The 20,558-nt window shown below is 52.8% G+C and overlaps 1 protein-coding gene across 1 annotated transcript; it reads left to right on the top strand.

Moving 5' to 3' along the window:
* The first annotated feature begins 1,144 nt into the window (after nucleotides 1–1,144).
* On the top strand, nucleotides 1,145–19,138 carry Oaf (out at first homolog). The gene is given in 4 exon segments (NM_001014090.1): nucleotides 1,145–1,575; nucleotides 15,846–15,980; nucleotides 16,780–16,960; nucleotides 18,192–19,138. Coding segments are annotated over 4 exon segments (849 nt in total). The 5' UTR covers nucleotides 1,145–1,308; the 3' UTR covers nucleotides 18,458–19,138.
* Nucleotides 19,139–20,558: the final 1,420 nt, after the last annotated feature.

Genomic DNA, 20,558 nt, shown 5'->3' with positions numbered 1-20,558 from the left:
GTCCCAGCTTGAAGGCCTCTTTGAGATCTAGCATTCTATCAGGCAAGAAGCCAGCTCTGAGACCCCAGGCAACTCAGTGCTGCCAGTTCAAGCTCTAAGACCCCAAGGAAACAGTCTGGTTATTGTCTGCCAGCCTGCCCCAACGCCCCCGGGTGAAGAAAAGGTCCTCAGGGGCCAGGTGGTTCCCCAAGAAAGATGCTGTCAAGTACCAAGTGTCTCCCAACCTCTGGATCATCAACCATCGCTCTGGACCTTGTTGCCAGGGCTCCCTGTCCTCTTCCAGAAAGTCTGAACCTACAGGCTTAAGGATCCTGGAAGCCATTTCTTAATGAACATCAAAGCGATCGTTGAAGTAGAGTGCTCATTCCTATCTGGATGCCCACAGTGGCCTGGAATCTGGTGTTTCCCCTCCCGGAAAGAGCAGGGGCCCTGAGAGGTGGGCTGGACTGGGGAAAGGCTGACTGAACACAGGAGAGAAAACTGAATAACGGCTCACAGTGTTAGGCTCCTTGATGGTGACATCCAGATTGGCCGCCTCATTTACAAAAACAGCTCACACCTGATGGATGCACAGAGGGCCCTTAAACCCTAATTGTACTCCCCAACCTAGAAAAAGACCAGAATGCTAGGTGAGGCTTGATTTTTTTTTTCCAGCCGCATTTGAGAAATTCGCTGTGTCAGAGAAACTAAAAGACTAAGCAAAACCTCTGAAAATCCAAGCCCGATTATTTCATCCACGTGGCACCAGAACAAGCCAGAAGGGGTGTGGGGGGCGGGGGGGAAGAGTCACCCGTCCCGCCCTTAATTGGAGGAAGGGATTTGCCGGGAGCACAAACTCTGGACAAGGCCCGGCCGGTGACCCGGTGCGGCGGGAGGGAGGGATCCAGAGAAAGCCAGCCTAGGCCACAAAGCGGCTGAGCCGCAGTCCCCAATCCCCGCCCCTCTCTGGGCCACTGCGGTCCCTTTAAGGGCCAAGAGGTGCGCGGTCTCTTTAAGGCAGGTCCTGGTGGTTTCTGTTTTCTGAAGGAAGTGACGGGGGGTGGGATTGAATGAAAAGTGCTGAACGGAGTCCGGAGCTCAGGAATCGGGGCGGCTGGGGGACACGCACAGGGGGCGCCGTCCGGGACTCCGGGTGCGTGGCTGTGCGCGACCCACGTGAATTCGCAGCACGTCGTGGGGGAACCTCCGGATTGAGTCTCTCCTCTCGAGGTGGGGACTGCCGGGAATCCCCGAACCGGACCCCCAACTTCGGGCAAACTTTGTAGGCGCGTCTCCCCTCCCCCACGCGGCGCGCCGGGGGCCCCGGGGATGCGGCCCCCTGGCCGCCGCGACGTCCCCTCGGCGCGCCCCGCGCTGCCGCTGCTGCTGCTGCTGCTGTCGCCGCTGCTGCTTGGGGCGCCGCACGGCGTGGGCGCGAGTAGCGGCGCTCCGGCCGAGCTGCGGGTTCGTGTGAGGCTGCCCGACGGCCAGGTGACTGAGGAGAGTCTGCAAGCGGACAGCGACGCCGACAGCATCAGCCTTGATCTGCGCAAACCGGACGGCACTCTCATCTCCTTCATCGCGGATTTCAAGAAGGTGAGGTACCACCACCGGTCCCGTCCCACCCACCACAGGGGGCCGGGCGGGAGGCTTGCGATCTTAGCAGTCGGGCGTCCCAGGCACCCTCAAGCGAGCAAAAGAGAAATGCAGTGCTGAAAGGAGGACGTGACTTGCCCAAGGTCACCTTTCTAACTCGCTGCCCACTCTCTAGCACCCAGATCTAGGTCTTTATTCTCGTCAGTGAGCTCCTCTAGCTTTTTGTTGCTTGGTTCTGAGTAACCAAGGCCCTTCTCACGCACTGATCAGTTTCTGTGCCCAACTGACACACCGACAAAAGTACTTGTTAACAAGGCCTCCCTTCTTGCCACAGCCTCTGTGACTAAAGGGGGAAATCCACAGGTGGCATGAGAACCTTGGCTCTCCCTGTGGCTGTGCGGTGTGGAGTTAGTTTCCTTTCCTCGGCTGCATTTGGCAAGGAACTGGTTTCAAGACCTCCAGCCTTGAGCACCATTCCGGGATCGCTTTCCCTGCAGAGCTGTCTGCCCTGGGTCCCTCCCAAGTCTAGTAGCAGTTCTCTCCTCTGTGACCTGAAGAGCTGAAATGCTTGCAGCTAGAGGGCCTAGGAAGAGTTGGGGGAGGGGAAGGGAGGGAATGGGGAAAGGATTGTCCTTGTTTCAGCCCATGCCTGACAGGGGCTGGTGAAGTTCACAATTTTGCTGCCCCCCCTCCCGTCTATCTCTCTCTGTCTCTGTGGGTGTGGTGTGGTGGTATGGAAAGAGAGAAGGGATGCTAGAGTTATCAGGAAATGGAGCTCCAGTGTGTGAGTGACAGACAGTGACCCAACAATCGAAAAATCTGGACGAAATGAAGGTGAATACCACCCCTGTCATCCCAGGAGCCTAAGACAGGAGGAATACAAATTCAAGACTATCCCAGGCTACAGAGTGAGACCTTATCTCATGGTTGGGGGGAGGAGAGTCTTCTACTCATCCACCCTCAGCTCTTCCCCCCCCCCAAAAGGAGGCCTTGCATCCCTCTGTCTTTGGGGGAAGAACAGAAGTGAGGAATATCCAGGACCAAATTGCTACCCCTCCCTTGCTTCCCTCCTCTCCCCTCCGCTCCATTCCAAAACTGGAAATATTTGGAGACCTTGGGGGGGGGGGCGGCAGAGTTTGGGCTGCCAACTAGGGATCCTGTGAGGTTGCCATAGGCATCAGAGGTACGGGTGAGATCCAGGGTTGGGTGGGGTAGAGATGAGTCTGTACTGATGTTCTAGCCCAGGCCCAGGGAGTCCTGACAGAGGACTTAGCAGAATGGTAGCCAATGCTTGTCACACAGGCCCAAGCTGGGTTCTTAGATGCAAACAGAACTAGTGAACCAGTGTGTGGAGAAAGGGGAGCTGGTCGCCCAGCATGTCCCCTGCTTGCCCAGCTGAACTTTAGGAACATTTTGTGTCTGTGGTGTTCCAGGCAGAATCAATCGGGAGTGGATATCTAATCTCCCCTCTAAGCCTCTGACCTAAAAGCCAGCCACGGAATGGGCCGTTAGTTTCCCACCCACATGCCCGGGTGGCCCTGTGCTGTGACCATCCTGGAGCCTTGTATCTGTCCCTGGGCCAGAAGTCAGACAGCCAAGCTGGGTGGGGCATGGAAGGCTAGGAGTGGAGTAGAGCTTTTCTAGCCTCTGGCTACAAAAGGTTGTGATTGCTCTGCTCTGAAAGGCCACCAGGAAAGGAAGCACCAGCGGCTGTGATGGGCTGGTGGCCTGCCCCGGAGCTGGGAGACTGGGGATTGGACTTGGTGTGTGGGGACATCTTGCTGCTCAGATGCAGGGAACATTCAAGTGCTCCCTTTAATCCCCATGGTAGCTCAAACCTTCACCCTGTTTTCCAAAGTCTGCTTTGCAGGTTAACCTCTGACCCAGAGCTGGCATTTCCCACCTGCCCCTGGCATCTTCAATTTCACGGAGGGCAGGGGGTGTAGAGGAAGAGGAGAAGGCACAGAAATTAGAAAACCAGCTGTCAGAGGACGTCTTTGGCCCCGGCTAGGGTGGAGTGGGGTACACAGAGACTAGGGAGGACAGTGTTTAGTCTACGCCAGCATGTCACCTCTACTGGCCAGAGCCACTCTGTGCCTGTCCTTCCCACAGGCTGCCTGTCTTGCTCACTTCTCAAGGGCTCTACCCTCAAAACCTTGGTTCGTTCTGTCTAGAAGTAATTAATGATTTTTCTTGTAGAAAACAGCCCAGAAGTTGTGTTTTTGTGCACCACCCCCATTAGGGAGATGTTTTAGGGGAAAAAAAATCCTGAATCTTCTCGGGAATATCAATGCTTGCAATCTGATCACCATTGGGAGACACAGTACAGACTGAATGAGGCAAGTCTGCCTAATCACCTGTGAGCTGGTCAAGGAGGCCAACCTCTGTCCAGCTGTTTGATCTCTCTGGGCCTTCATTTCTTCTTCTGTAAAATGGGTTAACATTGCCACCTGGCCTGAGGCCTTGGGCAGAGCCAGACATAGAGCAAATCATATAGGTATGCCCTCTCTGCTCCTCAGGAAACGAAGAAGCCCCTAGCTAGCTCAGAGGCTGGCTCACCCCACTTCTCAGCCAGCCTCCTCCCTGGTCAGTTTGGATTAAAGAGGTTGAAGGGTAAGCAAGAGATCACAAAGAAAGTCCACGTGGAGCCTAGGGAAGACTAGAGTCTCTCTTTGCCTCTTGTCTTTTTCCTGACTTGGAGGCAAGGTTTTCAAATAAAGCCCAGACTGACCTTGACCTTGAACCTCCTGTGTGGTCCAAGTTAGTCTGAAACTTTTGTTTTATCTTTAATTTTTTTTATACAATCTCACTATGTAGTGTGACCAAAAACTTTTCCTGGGGAGATGCTATACACAGGTCTATTCGCCCCAAATAGGGAGCCTAGAACAGATGAGCATACCAATACCACCAAAGTCCAGCTTGGCAAACCAGTTGAGTTTTCTTGGGGTTACCTACAGGCATATGGATGAGGAGTTAGTTACAGGAGCAGAAATGACTCAAGGCAGATGCATCACCAAGGCCCGCTGCAGGCTCGGTGACCACTCACAAAAGCATCCTCGAAGCCTGAAGGCAGCTCAGCAGATTGGAGAGTGTCCTTTCAAGGTGCCTCAATTGTTCTAAACTTCTTTCAGGCCATTTGTCTTTCCCATAACGAGGCTGGTCTGAGCATCTTCTTTGAAACGAAGCTTTTATTATTTACTTTTATTATTTACTCAGAAAAGAGGGGCCTAGTGAATCAGGTCAGTTTCAGGGGCTTCCGGAAACTCTGTTGAGTTGCCTAACTTCCTGCATCAGGAACTTCCCTGCAGGATAGAATGTTTCAATATCCCAAAGAAATTGTTACACAAGTCTAGCCTAGCTAGACCTCTTACCTGACTCACAGTCTCGAGAGATAGGATGGTAGGTGCCAGCCTCCACTAACAACCACCTTCTGGAAGCTGCCGAATCAATGGCTAGCCACCCTTTTAGGACAGCAGTCAATCTTGGACTGAGCAAACCTAGGGTTTCAGTGTCACCCTTGAGCAGGAGTGGTCTTGACCTTTACACAACCCCTTCCCAGCCCTGCCTTCTTTCCAGATAAGTATCCAGGACTGACTCTTCCCTACCTTGCCTGCATCCTGGCCCGAGGCTGGTAAAGCAGTCATCTGTGGGACGCTAGAATCTGGACCTGGCTGGCAGATCCCATGAGCAGCATGGAATGTCCTATGTCACCTGGTTGTCCTGTGTCACCTGGAGCTCTTCCTCGGGCTAATACTCACCAGGTCCCTGAGCTCTAACTCAAAGAATGCTTGCATGGCACAGCTCAGTGACTTTGAAGAGTCACCTGGGGAGTTTGCAGGTTTCTAACACCAGTTGAACTCTTCCTCACTAAATCAGACATCTGAACAGGAGAGCCAGGCAAATAGGTTCTTTAAGGAATGTCAGGTGAAGGTAGGGGCAGGAAATTGAATGCCAGCCTGGGCTACTGGAGATCCATTAAAAGGGGGAGTGTATGGATGGGGCTCAGTGGATATAGTATTTGCCTATCATGCAGGAAACCCTGGGTTTCTTGACCCCACATAAACTGAGCATGCACGTCTGTAATCTAGCACGTGGGAAGTAGAGGCAGGACTAAGAGTTGCTCAAGGTTATCCTCAGCTATTAGTGAGTTTAGGACCAGCCTGGGCTACATGATATCCACCCTCCCCACACACTCTAATGTGTCAGTGTTGGCTTAGGTTTTGAACCCAGGGCCTCATGCACGCTGCTGCTGCTGCTGCGCCTCATACCTTACCCTCTCCAGCCCCCAATGTACTATAAGCAGCCATTATTCTCTGGGCCTAAATCAATAGGAACTCTAACTCCTAAATAAATATAGTATGCAACATTCTTTACACAGTTTATCATCCAGGCCCTACATATGTAATCTGACCTGCTTGTATACAGCAACTGAACACAGTGATAGCAGCCATGCTACTATCCCTGCTCAGGCTGCTTATCTGACAGCCCCTCTGAGTTCCTTCCCCCACACTGTATCTCTGACAAAGCTCTCTGTCCCCCTATCTGGATGTCCAAAAGCAGGGGAAGGGATGAGTCACAAGGAAAGCTGCCTGGTTTGGGAATGGCCGCAAGGGGAAGGTGGTATTGTTAGATATGAAGAAAGTCATGTGTGACAACATTGGGGGGATAGGAATATGGGGAGGTGGGGATTGAAGAGGAAAGAGATCCTGGGGTGCCAGCATCAAGAGCCACATAGCTCAGCTATGGCTCACCTTAGAGTTACTCCAAGGGGATAAGGATCCAGGGAGATTAGAAGTTTGCTTCCCCGTTCTGGGTACCAGTAGTAAGTGGAAGCCAGAGGAAGGAACCATCCAAAAAAAACCGTCAGATTCCCTGTCCGAGGTCAAAGGCAGGGCTCCCATGGAATGTAGCCAGTGAGGACCTGCAGTATTCACGTGGACACTGTCCCAAGAGACTGTCACATCATACAGGTGTAGGACAAGAGACGCTTTGAAGGCCCTAAATCCTACTCTGTCTGTGTAGAGCCTCCTATGGTTTGTGGTGTGGAACATATGCAATGGCTTGGAGAGCAGAGGGCAATAAAAGTGTATGTATGCGCATGCACGCGCTTGTATGCCTGAGTGTGTGTTCGTGTGTGTATGCACGTGTATGTCTGTGTGTGTCTCTGTGTGCATGCCTGTGTGTGCGCACACATGTGAGCACATGTGCACATGTTGGTGGGTACATGGGCATGGGTACATGTTCACGTGTGCACACGTGTGTTGGAGGCCAGGGCTGCCATCAGGCGTCTTCCCCCACCACTTTCAACCTTAGTTTTAAGCCAGAGTCTCTCACTGAACCTTATGGATTCAGCAAGGCTAGCTGACCAGTGTAACTTTAGGAACTCCCTTGCTTCTCTTTCTGCCCAACATGAGCATTATAGGCGTGTGCAACGGTGCCCGGTTCTTTACATGGGTATTGAGGATCTGAACTCAGGTCCTCATACATAGCAGGCGATTTGCCAACTGAACCATCACCCAACCCCCTAGGAGTGCTTTTGAGGAAGGGAAACTTCTGCAGCACAGGGCGTTTTCTCAGAAGTTAACAGGAAGTAAGGAGACCAGGCTGTGTGTGTGTGGGGGGGGGGGGGGCTCTTGGGTCCAATTCTAGACCTTCCTCCATATCTGATGAAGTCTCCTTGGGTTGAGGTGCAAAGTCTGACCTATGGTTCAGTGTGCTCCCTGGCCTGTGGCTAGCATCTCCTATCCCTGATCAAGATGCTATGTCCAGATGGAGTCCTATCCTGATTCTTGGTGAAAACCACCACCAGGAGCCAATGGTGTAGCCTGCTGGAGAGACTGCTAAGAGAAGAAGGGGATGGAATTTGTAAGCTCACAGACACTCCACAGGCAGGCAGGCAGGGGACCCAACCTGAAGATGCAGACTACATAGGTATAATATGGCTTCTTGCACTGAGAAGTCCCTCCAAAACCACCCGTGGCTCAGTCATCTGCATTGCTGCACCGTGAAATACATTTGCCTCATCCTGCAGACGCACAAACTGAGCTTGAAAGCGACCTTGGTGACGAGGTCTATGACGGCTGGCTGGTGGTAACCCAGGATTAGCTCCTGGAGATCTTTGTACCACATTCTGGCTAACTGGGCGACTCCAGCTCTCTGAGTAAGTTCCTTCCAAAAAGATGAAACACACGGTGGAGTGGCAGGAGTGCGGAAGAACCCTGGTGCACAAGAATCTACAAACACTTCCTTATTTGCAGTTCGTATGGGCCCTGTCTCCCAGACTCATAACTGTTAGGGGACCCCGGCTTCCTCAGCAGTGCGGGGGTGGTCCTGGAGGGTGAGAGACCAGGCTAGCTTGGAAAATAGGTCCCAAATACGTCCAGTTATTCTCTGCATTTTTTATTCAATTTAATTGATTGATTGATTGCTTGATTGATTGCTATTTCCTAGCTGTGTGATGCAACATGTAATTTAGTGTCTCTGAGCCTAGACTCCGTTTCCTAGGCAGAGTGATGGAGGAGGGCTTTGCAGAGCCAGGGACCCATAAGAAGTGTAGTTCCAATGCAAGCCACCAAGCAGGCCCCTGGCCCCTCCACTGCATCTCCCCAGGGAAGTATGACACCCTGTATCAGGAGCCCTGAGTCAGCTAGACTGTGGGGAGCAGTTGATCCACATAAAGCCTCACATTGTTTTTCTGGGGCAGTCGGGATGGTGGTGACCTTTGGGATTTGGCTGACAGAGCACGAGGGGCTGTTAGGAGGTCTGGGGACTGGCTGTGAGGGCTACTGGTACTGGCTAATAGTCATACTAACCCTATAACAAGAAGCCTCTGTCCAGGCCTGGATGAGGTCTGTGTATGCAGTGGGGGGATGCATTAAGTCTCCTGTAGCATCCTGCCTCTGGGTTGAGCGCATCTACTCCTACTCCTGGGAAAGTAAGGCAGAGCTACAGAGGGGCTCCTGACCGCTGAACAGCCTGGCTAGGGAACGCTCTAACTCCCCAGTCCCCAGCCCCACCCTAATGAAGCTGGGCCCTGTCTAGTCATGAAGCAGTCCCAGCCAGGAGCGGAGGAATAAATATTTAGATTGGCCCGGCCTGGGCCCCAGAGTCACGCGGTCTGGTGATGAGGAGACTGAGATGACAGCATATTCCCAAGAGACTGTGAGCCCCAACTGTCCAGTAGCAAGGGGGCTGGGGCTAGCAGAGTGGGGGTAGCTGCTGCTTGTGGAGGCCCTGGAGCAGCGAGTGGCCAGTGGCTTCTGGCCTGGGCTGTGCCACACATACATGCATGTAGACACACACACACACAAACACACACACACACACACACACACACACACACACACACACACACCGTGGAAAGGCAGCTCTGCTCCCTGGGTCCCCTCAGTTTTCATCTGCTCTGTAATGGAAAGTGATAGCAGCAGTCTGAGACTAAGCACCTAGCTGCCTGATGCCCCAGGAAGCTTCTAGAATGTGTACCACAGCGGGGCATCCTGAGAGCACTGAAAGCTAGGAGCTGGGATCTGGGAGCCTGGGATGTGTGGCTGAAGGGCCTTCGTGAGGAGAGCGGTGAGGCCGTGGGTGAGAGGGTGTATGAGCCAGAGCCTGCTGCGTGTGAAAGTGGAGCAGGAGAATCACAGAGGGAGGGGGACACAGGAGACCAAGGAAATGAGGCTGAAGTGTGGGATTGACTCTTCATCGTGGAGAAGCTGAGGAAGAGAACTCAGCTGCCGTGGTGTGTTTGAGTGTGTGTGCATGTGTTTGTGTGAGTATGCGTGTGTGTAATGGGAGCCTTTCTGTGAGGAGAAGAGACTGAGGAACGGCAGATCTGTGTGAAAGATGGCAGCCTGTGGCCTGAGGGCAGGGAAAGCCAGGCTAAGTCTGGGTGCATCAGCCCAGGCTTGATTTGATTTGAGAATAAAGAAGGAGCCCGATAGCAGTGGCCCAAGCCATGCAGTGTGTTACCGTCTTCCCTGACCCAGTCTGAAAGGCAGCTATGGGAAGCCATGGTGCTCCAGCCTTGACCCATCACGGGTCAGGCCTCCCTCCGCCAGCAGGAAACGCTCTGTGGGCCTCTCCGGGAAAGTGGCCTGGAGGGCCCACACAGGGTGTCTCCTGTCATGGGTGTTTTTCCAGCACAGCTGCCTGCCATCATTTCCTTGTTCCTGTGGAACCTCCTCCTCGAAGCTGAACCCAAGAAACCCCCACTGTGGGAAACGAAGTGGGTCTCAAAAGGTGGACCGGTTTGGGGAAGGCGCAGAGAGAGGAGTGGAATATCCATCCCTCAGAGTGACACAGAGTCCTGACCCGAGAGCTGGGAGGTCTGAGTCTCTACTGCTGGCCTTACTGCTGTGCGACTAGTAAAGCCCCTTGCCTCTGTTTCCCCTCTGGAACACGAAATAGTAGATGTTGGGCTAATAGACCTGCAGGAGTGCAGCCCCTCATCCCCTCCCCATAGATATGGCTAAGAAGATAAGGCTGGGAGGGAGAATCCATTCACTCAGCCAGTGAGTGTAGAACTTCTGCCCTGTGCTAGCTCCTGGCTACCACATAAACAGGTTGGAGCCTCTGACCCCAGAGGGCCTGGATGAGTCACTGCAGTGCAAGGACAGTGATTGGCTTTTGAGTCAGGGAATACTCTCCGGGGCACAGTCAAGTGTCAAGCCGACTTCATACCGGCCCTAGGCTTGACCCACCAGTGACTTCCAGTGACCTTTAAGTCAGTTAAGCCCAGACTCTTTAGCTGGTCCCTAGATCCTAAATCCTGCCCTCTTTGGTATCCGACTCTTTAGCCACCTCCCACCTACCCCCCAGACTCCACCCCAATTCCCTCTCCATCTCACCGGGCCTAGTGCACGCCCCGCTTCTCGCTGTTCTCAAACCCCCTTCATACTCTTCTTGCTCAGTGGTCTGTGCATGGTTAGATGTTTCTGGAGAGACCCCCTCCATCTTCTAGTGGGCAGGGGTGCGTTGCCCTGAGATGTGCTCCTGGGAGGGAAGGTAAATGCGGCAGGCAGGGCACTGGGAAGGTGGCTGTGTAGAGCTGGAGGTCCTAGCACAGGACCATGTCAGAACCGGTGATGCCTGCAAGCTGAGGCCTAAGAGGACGGACAGATGGGGCGGGGCATCCCCACAGAGTAAGGGGCTTGCAGGAAGGACCAGGGAGTGACCCAGCACTGCTCGCTCTGGAAACTGTGTTTCAGTACATAAGTAGCACGGGATGCCAGCCCGTGCTTTATAGTAAAGAGTGTGATAATTCTTAGAGGGCATTAAATGCTCAGGGGACAGTAAAATGGGGTGGGGCTGTGGTGGCAGGACTTAAAACCACACTCCAGGCTGGAAAGACCTGCATTCTTTACACTGACTCAGTGCCCTCACTGCGGGGAGCCTTCCCATCCTCCACACACACACCCCCACCCCGCCCATCCTCACAAGGACAGCTATTCCCTTATCCATCCTTCACCTCCACGGCTGTCAGCATAAACTTGAACTCCAGGCCTTTCACCCTGGCTCTGAAACTGATTGTGTGAAGTCAGCCTTCTTTACCTCAGGAGTCCTTTAATGACAGGGCCTTTGGACCCGGCCATTCCTTCATGGCCTTGCCTCTGGGATTGTCCTCAGGGCTCTCCCGATGATGCGTGCCAGCCTCACAGGGGTCATCGGACCTGCCTGGGCCCCCAGTCCATCTATAGAAGAGTCTTTACCACTTCTCAGGCCCGGAGTAGATGGCATTGGAAACAAGGGGTTGCAGTGTCAGGAGAAACTGAGTCCTAGCGTGTGTTCTGAGCTTGGCCAGGTCTCATTGCTCGAAGCAGTCTCTCAAGGCAGTACTGTTACTGGCCTTGTTGGCAAGTATGGAAACTGAGACTCGAGACTTCACATAGATTCACTGGAGGTTACACATGGTTACTGGCCAGAAGCAGCAAGGCCAGCATCCGATGCAGGGAGTCCTGGTTCTTAGCATTATATCTTAGCTATATGTTCAAGCCTACATGTACCTCAGTTACACACAGGACTTCAGCAACCCTCCCTGACCCTGCCTGGCCTCTTCTTGCTGTATACCCCAGTGTTTCCTTACAGACTGAAGGTCCCTGGAGAAAGGACCTTATGGAAGACTCCCAGTTTGGGAGTTCCAGCCCAGACCCTAAGCCTCTCTCTTGCCCAGTTGTGCCATCTGTCTTGGGCTTTTGACAACATCTGGGTGAGTCATCCTAGGGGACTCCAGGCAAAGAAAGGTCTAGAAGCCAGGTTTCCATCTGGCCTGGATTCAATCAGATCTTAACATCTGGGCAGATGTTCTCAAAGCAGGGGAGCTCTTTCACACTGTCCTAGGTGTTCTGGAGCCTTGCTAGTGGGTCAAGCAGGGAGGCTACAGTCAGAATATGATGCCCACTCCTTTCCTGGAGCCAGGAAATGGCATGCGGCTTTGGGGGAAAACAGGACCAGGAAGATCAGAGAACCCGGGTATAAAGGGGTTTCTCACAGGGCGGTCAGAGGACAGGAGGTATTTCTGCCTGCTGTTTTATTGTTCCAAGCTATGCACAGAGTGATAGTAGGAACTGCCATGTTCCTAGGCAATCAACCAAGGATTTAGGTATGGTGGCCAAGTGAGTGTGACAGGAAGGGACCCAGGTTCTAGTCCTATGACACTCACTGGTTCTGTGGGCCTGAGCTTCAGTCCATCCATTCATTTATTCCTCCCTCTCAGCCTTGCCGCCTTCCTTCTCCCTCCTTCCATTTGGCCTTCGAAACAAAAATGTCTCTTTCAAATTGTCTTCTACAGGCTGGCCATCCTTCTGCCTCCACTTCCCAACTGCTAGGAATACACTGCACCCACTCAGCCTGTTTCTGTAGTTGGACATCAGGGAAGTTAGGCTAGTTGGTCCAGGGGGGCAACTGTGCTTTCTGGGGAAAGAGCTCAGCTGTGGGACAGCCTGGGCTACCTGGTTAAAATCCTGGCTATATTTCCCCTAAATCCTTGGCCTTGAGCGAGTTACCCAACCCAAGTTCTGTCATAGAGCTCTGCCTCTGTTGTGGAGAAGACCTCTGAGCTCATGATGCAATGTGTTTGAGGCACAGTAACAGCAGTTTCTCTTTCCCAGTTATCACCTTCAGTGACTCTTTGTCCTATACAGTGACAGAGGACTTCCTTCTGTGCCCACGAAGCTTCTCGTGTTGTTAGCACCTGGTAGTTGTCATTGCTGTTAGTATCTAATTCAGAAACAGGGAAGGAACTATAAAGCAGGTTTCGTGCACACTCTGTGTGTGTGTGTGTGTGTGTGTGTGTGTGTGTGTGTGTGTATAGTGTGTAGTGTGTGTGTCTATCTGTTTGTCTTTCTTTGTCTCTGTGTGTGTCTATCTGTGTCTGTGTGTCTTTCTGTGTCTCTGTGTGTGTCTGTCTCTCTGTATGTGTATCTGTTTGTCTATGTCTCTGTATGTGTGTCTGTCTGTGTCTGTGTGCCTGTCTGTGTGTTTATCTGTTTGTCAATGTCTCTGTATGTGTGTCTGTGTGTCCATCTGTGTTTTTATCTATTTGTCTGTGTCTCTGTGTGTGTGTCTATCTGTTTGTCTGTCTGTCTATGTCTGTGTGTCTTTCTGTCTCTCTGTGTGTGTCTGTCTCTCTGTGTGTGTATCTGTTTGTCTATGTCTCTCTGTGTGTGTCTGTCTGTGTCTGTGTGTCTGTGTGTTTATCTGTTTGTCTGTGTCTCTGTATGTGCACACATGTAGGTGTGTATTCATGTACACGCAGATGCACTTGAGCACTCAAGCGCATGTGAACATATGTGCATCTGCATGTGTGGAGGAGGCCAGTGGTCAACCTCAGGCACCATTGCTCACCGTGTATTTTGAGAGAGTCTCTCACTGGGACCTGGAGTTCGTGATTAGACCAGCCTGGCTAGCCAGTAAGTTCCAGGGATGCTCCTGCCTCCACCTCCCCATGCCGGTATCTCAAGCATGTTCCACCACACCCGTTGTTTTCACATGGGTGCTGGTGATTGGACTCAGGTCCTCATGCTTGTGTGGCGAGCACTTTATCCACTGAGCCATCTCTTCAACTCCTCAAGCAGAGCCCTTGCCTCTGATCTGGCTCTAAATGTTTAATGCCTTTCACTCCTTGTGGTGGGTGGAGGGTATCTCCATTCACTGAGCCCCACAGCAGTCCTGAGAACGCTGGGCACTTGGTTCACGTGTCCGTGAGAAGACGGCCAGCGGTACCCAGATAGGATTCAGAGGGGTGAGAGCTGCAGATACCAGTGAGGTGGACTTTGGATCCTGCCTGAGGCTCCTCCCAGGCACTGCCTGACTCAGACTCTCGGAATGGGAGGTCTTGTGTGGGATCCCACCTGGCAGAATTGTGCCTGGCTAGAATGGGACCTGCCACCGGCAGATCATCCTCCAGCGTCCCCTCAGCCGACCTGAGTTGACGGAGGATCAGATGGCCCAGGCTGGCAGGACAAGGAGATGCCAACACAGTGACCCGAGAAGGGATTTCCTGTCAGAGGAAGTGGGTGTTAAGCGGAGCTGATTCACCTTCCTTCCAAGGCTCTGGGATGAGGAGCCTCACGGAACTTTTCTCCCCAGCTGGGCCTCAATTTCTCCTTTCTAGGATATCACTCTCCACTCGCCCATCCCCAGTTGTTGCATTTAAAGGAAGTGGTTGTATAAAGCCGTCTCTGGTAAAGGCAGTCAGGGAGATCCCTTGTAGAGTTACAGTATTGGTGAAATCTATGAGAAGATTATTAACAGGGCAGTGGTGACACACGCCATTAAGCCTGGCGTTCAGGAAGCAGAGGCAGGGGATCTCTGAGTCTGAAGCCAGCCTGGTATACATAGTGAGGTTCAGGACAGCCAGGGCTACCTAGAAAAACCCTGCCTCAAACAGAACAAAAAGAAAATGGACACTTGTCACAGACCATCCCTGACATTTGCTGGTCACTGCAACAATGACAGTCACCTCTGCTTACAGTGCTGAATACTGTCATTCCCTCCAGGTCATCAGCTCCACCCAAGCCTGCCAGATATGTGAACTGTCTGTCCCCTATCACAGTGAAGCCTGGGAAAGCCTGGGGCAGCTAATACATGAGGCCTAGTGGTGGAACCCTCAGCCCCTCCCTGTATCTAGAATCCCGAGGAACACTCTGACCCTGCTCTCCAAACACTTGGACATTAGCAGTTGCACAGTAAGCCCTCGATGAAGGGGGCTGCAGGTGAGGCAGCCCAGGGTACAAGTGCAGAGCAATGAAAACTTAGGATGACATCACCTAGTGTCAGGGCAGAGCTGTGGGCACAGGGACCAGGAAGTATCCCAGCTATACTTACTGAGCTCAGGGTCCCACCCCTCCCGCAACCCCTCCAGCCCCTTTCCCCTCCCCCCACCCCCGTCCCCCACCTCCACGGAAGGGCTCTTCCCAGATTGAGACCCCTTCTGAGTAGGACCTCCTACCAACTTCCTTCTCCTCAGCAGAGTTAGGAAGGCACTGGTAGGTGAGATAGAGATTAGGGGGTGGGGTATGCAGGCAGATGTAACCGAGGGTTCTAGCAAACAGACGGCAAAAGATGCCTGAGGCTCTGCCCCTTCTTCCTGCCCCAGCCTCTCTCATGCGTACTGTGATTCAGAATAGGAAGGAACCACTGGCCCATTGGTCATGCCACGAGTTATCCCCATAGGGAAGGAGGAAGTGGAGAGGAGGGGAAAGGTGAGCCACTTCAGCCTTGGAAGACAGCAACAGCTGCAGCTGCCTGCCTTTGTCTCCACAATCCCTAATGGAGGTGGGGGGCTAGGGCCTGACTGAGTGCAGAATACCCAGAGCTTTTCGGAGGCCCGCCCCTAAGGGTAACAAAGTCAGAGAGAGCTCTGGAATGCATGCTTGTAAAAAATGTATGTAGCTCCTCCTCCTCCTTCCCATGGTGCTTTGATTAAGGACTCTTGGGTCCCCACCCAGGAGAGGCCATTAGTGATAGATTTTTTTTTTTTTTGGTGCCGGCTCCTTTGAGATTAAGGTCTGTCTGGTCAAAGGGTTCTTTGGAAAAGCTCTCCCGGTGGTTCACTTTGTCAGTTCTCCAGAAAGCCGTGGAAACATTTGAGGTGTGACCTCTGAAGTCACAGGGTGTGAATGGAAAAGATAAGCGGTTTCTTGATTCTCTGAGGAAGGAGGTATCCTGAGGGCAGGCACTGATACAGCATCCAGGCCTGTCCCACTCCAGGGCTGGTCTGGGGCCTTCCCCTCCCGCTCGCTGGTCTCCATCTTCCTGCCCTTCCCTTGCAGGATGTGAAGATCTTCCGAGCCCTGATCCTGGGGGAGCTGGAGAAGGGGCAAAGTCAGTTCCAGGCACTCTGCTTTGTCACACGACTGTACCACAATGAGATCATCCCCAGTGAGGCCATGGCCAAGCTCCGGCAGGTGAGTGCCCACTCCTGGCCAGGCCCGACCCAGAGCCCCACACCTGTAGTCATTGGTTCTCATTCATGTCCCCCCTCCCCCTAACTGTCACCCCCTAGATCTTCCTCCCCACCTCTTAACATTCACCCTCGTAGAGTCCTGACTTCCTGATTTTGCTTACAACCAAACTGACTACAGAGCCCCAGATCTCTACTCTGTATTGTGGCCCAACTCTCAGGTCGCCCCAAACCACTAATTCAGGTCCCACTCACTCTTTTCTGGGTGGAGATACAGGGATTGGAATTTAATACCCCCTGTCTCCTGTCCCTCATTTGTGACACTGGACAAATTACCTTGCCTTAATGCCTCAGTCTCCACATCGAGGACCTTGGTTAGAACTAGAACTCATCCGTGAAAGTGTGTTGGTAGACATTGCTTGCAGCCCTTCAACCCACTGACCTGCGTGGATCCCTCCCTGGAGTTCCGGCTTTCCCAAGCTTACCTAAGCGGACCAGTGCTGCAGGCCTGCCTATGGCATCTTTCCCTCCAGGGCCCTACATTTTGTCCACCCTGCTTGGAAAGACTTAGTCCCCTGGATTCAGAAAGCACACGACCCACACTGTCCTGTACCCAAGAACAGCTTGTCCACCTTATTAACCAGTGCCACCTTGAGCTTGCCAGAAAGCCCCAGAAATTTAGGAAGCAAAACCAGACAGGCTCTGACCGCCGCTGGGGTATCGGTTTCTCGGGCTGGGCTTGTTTCCCCTCTACAACCTAAGGAAAGGACGGTGATGTATGTGTCCCCGCCTTGTGCCTACAGAAAAACCCCCGCGCGGTGCGGCAGGCTGAAGAAGTGCGCGGTCTGGAGCAGCTACACATGGACATTGCCGTTAACTTCAGTCAGGGAGGCCTGCTGAGTCCCCATCTCCGCAACGTGTGTGCCGAGGCCACCGATGCCATCTACACGCGCCAGGAGGATGCCCAGTTCTGGACAGAGCGAGGTCAGCCGGGGGTGGGCAGAAGGGGAAGCACAGGAGGGGGTGGGGGAGAGACATTGCCAAGTGACTCTGTTGTATGAGAGAGAGAGAGAGAGAGAGAGAGAGAGAGAGAGAGAGAGAGAGAGAGCGAGCTACTGAGTCGCTTCTGGGATGGGCCACATGGACACACCCGGCTTCCATAGCTGGTGGTGGGTAGATCAGTCCAGCACTAGTGAATGTGAGTGTGTAGCCATGAGTGACGGGCATTCTTGGGGAGGGTGAAGCCCCCAAGGTAGGCTGTGATACATCGGAAAGGCTTCCTAGAGGAGGTGGTGCCTATGTGGCAAGAATAAGAAGACTCACAAAGGGCAACCCATTAGGTCCTGTGAAAAACTCTTCACCACTCTTATTACTACATGTACTGAGGACACACATGTTCCCATAGGTCTCTCTGCTGGGCACCTCTCAGAACTCAGCATCTCACCAACCCTGGTGCCAGCATCTCTCCCAGAGCCCTCAGGGGCCTCCTCCCACCTCTGCAGGGCCCCTGTGCAACACTACTGGCCCCTCTCCAGGTCCCTTTGCTAGGACTGTCAGGTCCTCTGTGTATGAGGGACAGGGAGATTCAAGCTGCATGCTCCTGGGCCTTCTGCCCAACGAGCTGTACATAGAAAAAAGCCTGCCTCTCCCAAGGCAGGGCTGGACTTTGTGGTCATTCCCATAACACACCCGCCTCCACCAGAACACATCCCACAGAAGACACAAGCCTGACATTAGTACCTCAGAAGCTGTTTCGTCCCATGCCTGCTAAGCAGAGCCCTGGCCAGGCCCCTGTCACTGCCCCAGGACTCCTCATGAATGTTCTTCTTATGGTCATACCCACCCTGTTCCTGTCATTCCATCCCTGCCCTACCTACTTGAGGTGCCATGTCCTTTATGTAGTTTTTTATTTAAATCATTGGTGGCCCTATGGTCCAGTGTAGGCTATGCAGTCAGGTCTGGTTTGGGCCCTGACTTCCCTTTCACACTACAGTCCCAACCACACCAGTAAACTCTGGACCAATTCTGAATCCCCGGTACACAGTAGAGACTCACTGGATGAGGGTACTGTCATTTAATGTAGCCCACTAGCCTAGCCTCAGGCTCAGGGCTTACCAGTGTTCATCCCTTGGACAGCCTTGGGAGGGGTAGCAAGAGAGAGGGCTATCCTGGGCTAAGGCGCTCCCGCCTTCTTTATGCTTGCCTTTTCCCCCAGGTGTGGACAGTTCTGTGTTCGAGCCTCTGCTCAAGGAGTTAGAACAGGTGGAATTACCTCGTTGTGGACAAGTGGGGGACCGAGGAAAGCCCTGCATCTGCCATTACAGTCTGAGCCTGGCCTGGTACCCCTGCATGCTCAAGTACTGCCACAGCCGTGACCGGCCAGCGCCCTACAAGTGTGGTATCCGAAGCTGCAGAAAAAGCTACCGCTTTGACTTCTATGTACCTCAGAGGCAGTTGTGCCTCTGGGATGAGGACCCCTAACTGCAGGACCCAGGACCAAGGACCCAGGATGGATGCTTGGGCCCGCAAGTCCTTCACTGACCACCAGAGGGCGATGCAACCCAATCTGAGACCTTAGGTCTCTTCCTGAGCCTCTGCCCCTGAAGCCACGGCCTCATCTGCATGAATTGAGAGAGGGTTGCAGTGTGGGCAACCCTGAGGCAGCCCTGAAGCCTAATTGCGCCCATCTTGAGGCAGAGGGGGTTAAAGCAGTTCTCCAGACTGGTACCCTTGCCTCTCCTTTCCCCTGAAGTGCTCACATATGTGGAATCAAAAGGTACCAGCCTAGGCTGCTTTTGTGGAACTTGTTCTGGAGGCGTGGCCCTGCAGCAAGGGAACCTTTTCACCAGCAAGGGAACCAGAGAGGGACAGCTGGGGACTCATGCCCCAGCTCTTGTGTCCAGTTACAGTGCCTTCTTTCTACCCTGGGGGCAACGGGGAGCAGGGATGCCGCCCCCAAGACCCAATTTGTGTGCCTTTTCTGAGACCCAACTTGGATACTTCAGCAGGCACCGATTCTTCCTGCCTCTGGGCTGAAGAACTTTGGCAAGGTTCTGGGGCAGGGAGGGAGCATGAAGTACAAGGAAAACTTGAATTCCAGATTTTTAATACAAAATATTTATCATTTGTACCAGAAATAAAAGTCGTTTAAGTTTTCACTCACCTGATGGCTCCAGCCTAGGCTTTCTGAGAGAATTTTGTCCGATGCTGCCACCTCGTGTCAGAAATGTGCCTTTACATTGTGCCAGTCTGGGCAAAGCCACTTCTATCTCTCCCCGCCACACACACATACACACATAGCAACCCCGGCCGGGCCGCCCCCAAAGCAACTTCTAAAACTCCTACTGTGTGCTCTGTGAGTCTCTGTGATTAAGATGATGGAACAGGGGAAGTAGGAAGGACTCAGAAGCGCATGCTGCTTTTTTACAAAGGACCCAAGTTCAATTCTTTACATCCACTTCCAGGGTGGGGAGGCTCACGGACACCTGTATCGTCAACATAATGGGGGTTTGCCACCCCTTTATGGCCCCCAAGGGCTCTCACGCATGAAAAAATAAAATAAAAACCTTGGAGCTGGAGGACGGCTCAGTGATGGGAACACTGGCTGCTCCCATCTTCCATGCCCAAGACCCACATGGTAAGCCTGACGCCCTCTTCTGGCCTCCAAGAGTACTTGCAAGTGGCGCTCATCCATGCAAGCAAAACACCAGTGCAAATACAAATAAGTTATATAAATGATGAGACAGGGACTGAAGACAGCTCATTTATAGAGAATAAATGAGAATGGGCTCAGAATGGGCAAGGCCATGGACTTAATGTCCTGCACAACAGAACCAAAAAAAGAGAGAACAGATAAGCCAGTGAGTGATCTTAGAACCAGACTTCCAGCATCCACATCTGGGCCCTCGATGGAAGTCATGGTGCTCACTGGTAGTTCCTGCACCCAGGAGGCAGAGGCAGAAGGTTCTATGCAAATTAAAGGCCAGCCCACACTGCATAGCAAATTGCAGGCTGGAGGCAGCTGGAGGCAGCTGTACTTGGGAAGACTTCATGGAAGAGCCCGAGTGTGTGCTGAGGCTAAAGGACAGTGAGTTTAGCAAGGTGAAGGCCGCAGAGGCTTATGGGTAACCAAGCCTCTGATTCCACAGAGGACCCAGCTCCTCAGGGGAGAGGAAGCAGACTCAAACCTTCTTCATAGGCCTTGGGGAAGGAAGCAGCAGAGTGCAGAACAGTTCCATCTATCTCATGGCTCTGAAAAAAGACTGTCTCCAGGCTAGACCTAGGTTTGCTGGACCAAGGTCTAGTGCAGGATCTGTGGGGAGACAGCCTGATCAGGTTACCGAGCCTGCTGCAACCTTGCCGGAAGACAAGAAAGGAAGCCCATCTGTCCTTTTTGCTCTCTCCCTCCATCATGATCTTTAACATCTGCTCTGGATGGAAGATGGTCTCCTTCTGTGGAGTCTCTTCCTTCTTTCCATCTCCCATTTGACTTCCAAATGTCTAGAAGTAATGCATTTCAAAATGCATGTTTTGCCAAACATAGTTCTAGGCTAGGGCTACAAAATGGGAACTTGTAATAGTA

This window comes from Rattus norvegicus, chromosome 8 (assembly GCF_021556685.1).
Source record: "Rattus norvegicus strain SHRSP/BbbUtx chromosome 8, alternate assembly SHRSP_T2T, whole genome shotgun sequence".
NCBI lineage: Eukaryota > Metazoa > Chordata > Mammalia > Rodentia > Muridae > Rattus > Rattus norvegicus.
Note: the sequence above shows the minus strand (reverse complement) of the source record. Positions and strands in the feature narration are given on the sequence as shown.